The sequence below is a fragment of the Erigeron canadensis genome, chromosome 8 (genome assembly GCF_010389155.1).
Source record: "Erigeron canadensis isolate Cc75 chromosome 8, C_canadensis_v1, whole genome shotgun sequence".
In the NCBI taxonomy this organism is placed as follows: domain Eukaryota; kingdom Viridiplantae; phylum Streptophyta; class Magnoliopsida; order Asterales; family Asteraceae; genus Erigeron; species Erigeron canadensis.
Genome location: NC_057768.1, coordinates 34,182,108 through 34,184,702, shown reverse-complemented (window position 1 = coordinate 34,184,702; position 2,595 = coordinate 34,182,108). Strand labels below are relative to the sequence as shown.

General features: G+C 33.9%; 1 protein-coding gene across 1 annotated transcript; it reads right to left on the bottom strand.

Moving 5' to 3' along the window:
* Window positions 1-729: 729 nt before the first annotated feature.
* Window positions 730-1,336, bottom strand: LOC122609853. The gene has a single exon (XM_043782798.1). The coding sequence runs from the start codon at window positions 1,114-1,116 to the stop codon at window positions 907-909; it is 210 nt and encodes a 69-aa protein (XP_043638733.1). The 5' UTR covers window positions 1,117-1,336; the 3' UTR covers window positions 730-906.
* Between the last annotated feature and the right edge of the window lie 1,259 nt (window positions 1,337-2,595).

Here is a 2,595-nt window from a genome sequence, read left to right as displayed (position 1 = left end):
GGTTCAGTCAAATTTCACAAGATACACGCAAGGGTCATATTGCTCTTGTTTGTGGTTGTAAGTCTAAAACTTCAAATTAAATAGGTGACAGGGAAAAAATAAAAGCTACCAATTTGAGAGAATTAGTGGATTGAACAACATACTACTAGAGTATATGTTTTGCCCAAATTCATATTTTCAGTATCGATCAAGGAATTCAACATTTAATGGACTGCACTCAAATTCTGATGATATTATAGGTAAGTAGAGACAGATTGGTAAGAAACCTACAACTTATTAGTTTTTAAATACATTAATCTTGTAATGATAACAATCAAATACATCTAAAGTAATGTGTAACAGGTGGATTGAAACATATGACAGCATCAAATATTAGTGAATTAACGAAACAAAGCTTCAAGTGTATGTATTTGCAACCATTATGTCTCTTCCAAAGGTAGAGATTGGTGGGACACCTTTGATCCCCGACTCCCCGATCGAGTATCTTTTTAACACCAGCCATTATTCATCTTATAAATAATAGCATTAGACTTGAACCTAGCTTTATAATTACTTGAAGAGTATTTTGGATGCTTCTTCTACACTATTCTATGGAAACAACTAGAAGAGTACGAACGAAATATAGCCCGAAATCAACATATACAACTAAAATAGTAAAGTTTAGGACCAAAAAGGCTTTATTTAACAATCCATCTCGGAGGTCAATAAATAAATGAACATAACACACAATTACTAGTATCGTTTTTCATAAACGAATAGCTCATAAACTTCACATAAGGAAACACAATGCGGTAAAAAACAACAAACACAAAATACAAGGGGGGGTAAACATAGATGCTGCTAATGTAATGGGGGGTAAAAAGTAAAATGTAACAGGAGGGGGTAATTAAACACTATTATAATAAATTAACCAGCATAGACATGGACACCGATGGCAATGAGAAAGATAGTAATAACACAAAAATAGATAACAGAATGGACAATTATTGCCGCGCCGCTAGTGTGCATATTACCAAACTCCACCACTTTGTTGTGACCTGGCAGCTGGAACAATAGGCCCGGGGTTAGCAATACGAACAGCACCACAGCCACCAACACTGGTCCCCAATCAGCCATTCTTGTACTTCGATTTCTCAATCTGTAGATTACGATGTGTGTTTGTGTGTGATTTTAGGGGTTTTATTATTTGGAAAAAATTTGGGGATTTTGAGATTAGTGAGTGAGAGAGAGTAGTTTATTATGAGTTGGGTGCAGTAGATCCGTAGTGTTTTCACGTGTTTTCCTTCTCAAGCGGGAACTTTGATTGGGTTGCAATTTTTGTTTTTACACTATTATAATTATAATCCGAATTTGTATGGGTAGCGTAACACAAAATTTGATATCTTTAACATACACACCGTACATACAAGCATTTAATGAATTACAGTGGTAGATTTATCAACTTTTATGATACGAATATCATTTCCCAATATGTATATTCTTAATACACATGTGAGTAGGGCTGTTAAGTGGTTCGGATAAACAGGTTATTAACCTGAATCTCACCTGCGGACCTAATTAATGTATGGGTTCATGATGGGTTGGTTCTCATGTCAAATGGGTAGTAAATACAAAAAACAATCAAATGATTAATCTACAAAGTACGAACTTACTAAAGTCTACAAACATTATTTTCACGGAAAGACTTAGAAGTTAAAGTACAACATCTTTAGGCTTGTAATCTTTTAAAGTTTCCAACCAAATTTAATAACGAAGGTTAGATCGACTGTAACCGGTGACCGTTCTTGACTTTGTCAAGATATACAAACTTTACATGTCTAAAGTATTGAAATGTGGTTACAACATTAAAAACAATTTGGTTTCCATTAACACTATTCAAACACTTGCTATCACCAAAATACAATACTCAACCCAATAATTTAATATGACGAGTGTACGAGTGTTTAAACCACTCGTCATTACAAGAAATGGTCAGAAACAATGAAAAGAAAAAAAATAAAATAATAACGTACCCACACCCTGAAAATTTAATGAAAATCTAATTCCATTACAATAAGTAGCCAACTTAGATGAATCATTAAAGAACAAATTGCTTAATAATTAAAGAATACGTGCTTTAATTATCATCGATCATGATCTCCCTGTGTAGATATGAACTCCAGTAGCCAAAATGAGTATAGTGAAAGCCCCGAAGAAAAGAAGGGTATGAACGATTATCGATTTTACATTAGTGCTCGAGCTACCGAATTCAACCGTTCGTGTGTTGCCAGGAAGTTGAAATATAAGGCCAGGTGAGAACAGTATGAACAATATTAACCCTACTAATACTGGTGCCCAATCTAACATTTTGGCTCTTCTTGCAAGTTGAAATGATTCAAGTGTTAGTTGTTACTTAGTGTACATTGAAACTCTTAGTTTCCATAAATAGAAGCAAGAATTGGTTATTTTTTTATCCTTCATTTTCCCTTTTGTGGACTTTACTCAATTCCTTGCCTCTTGCCAAGTGTTTCTTGCACTGAAAGAATTGCATATCAAAATTGTGTGAAAGAATGATGGAATAACTTTAAAACTTGGTAAACTGAATTTCTACAAGTT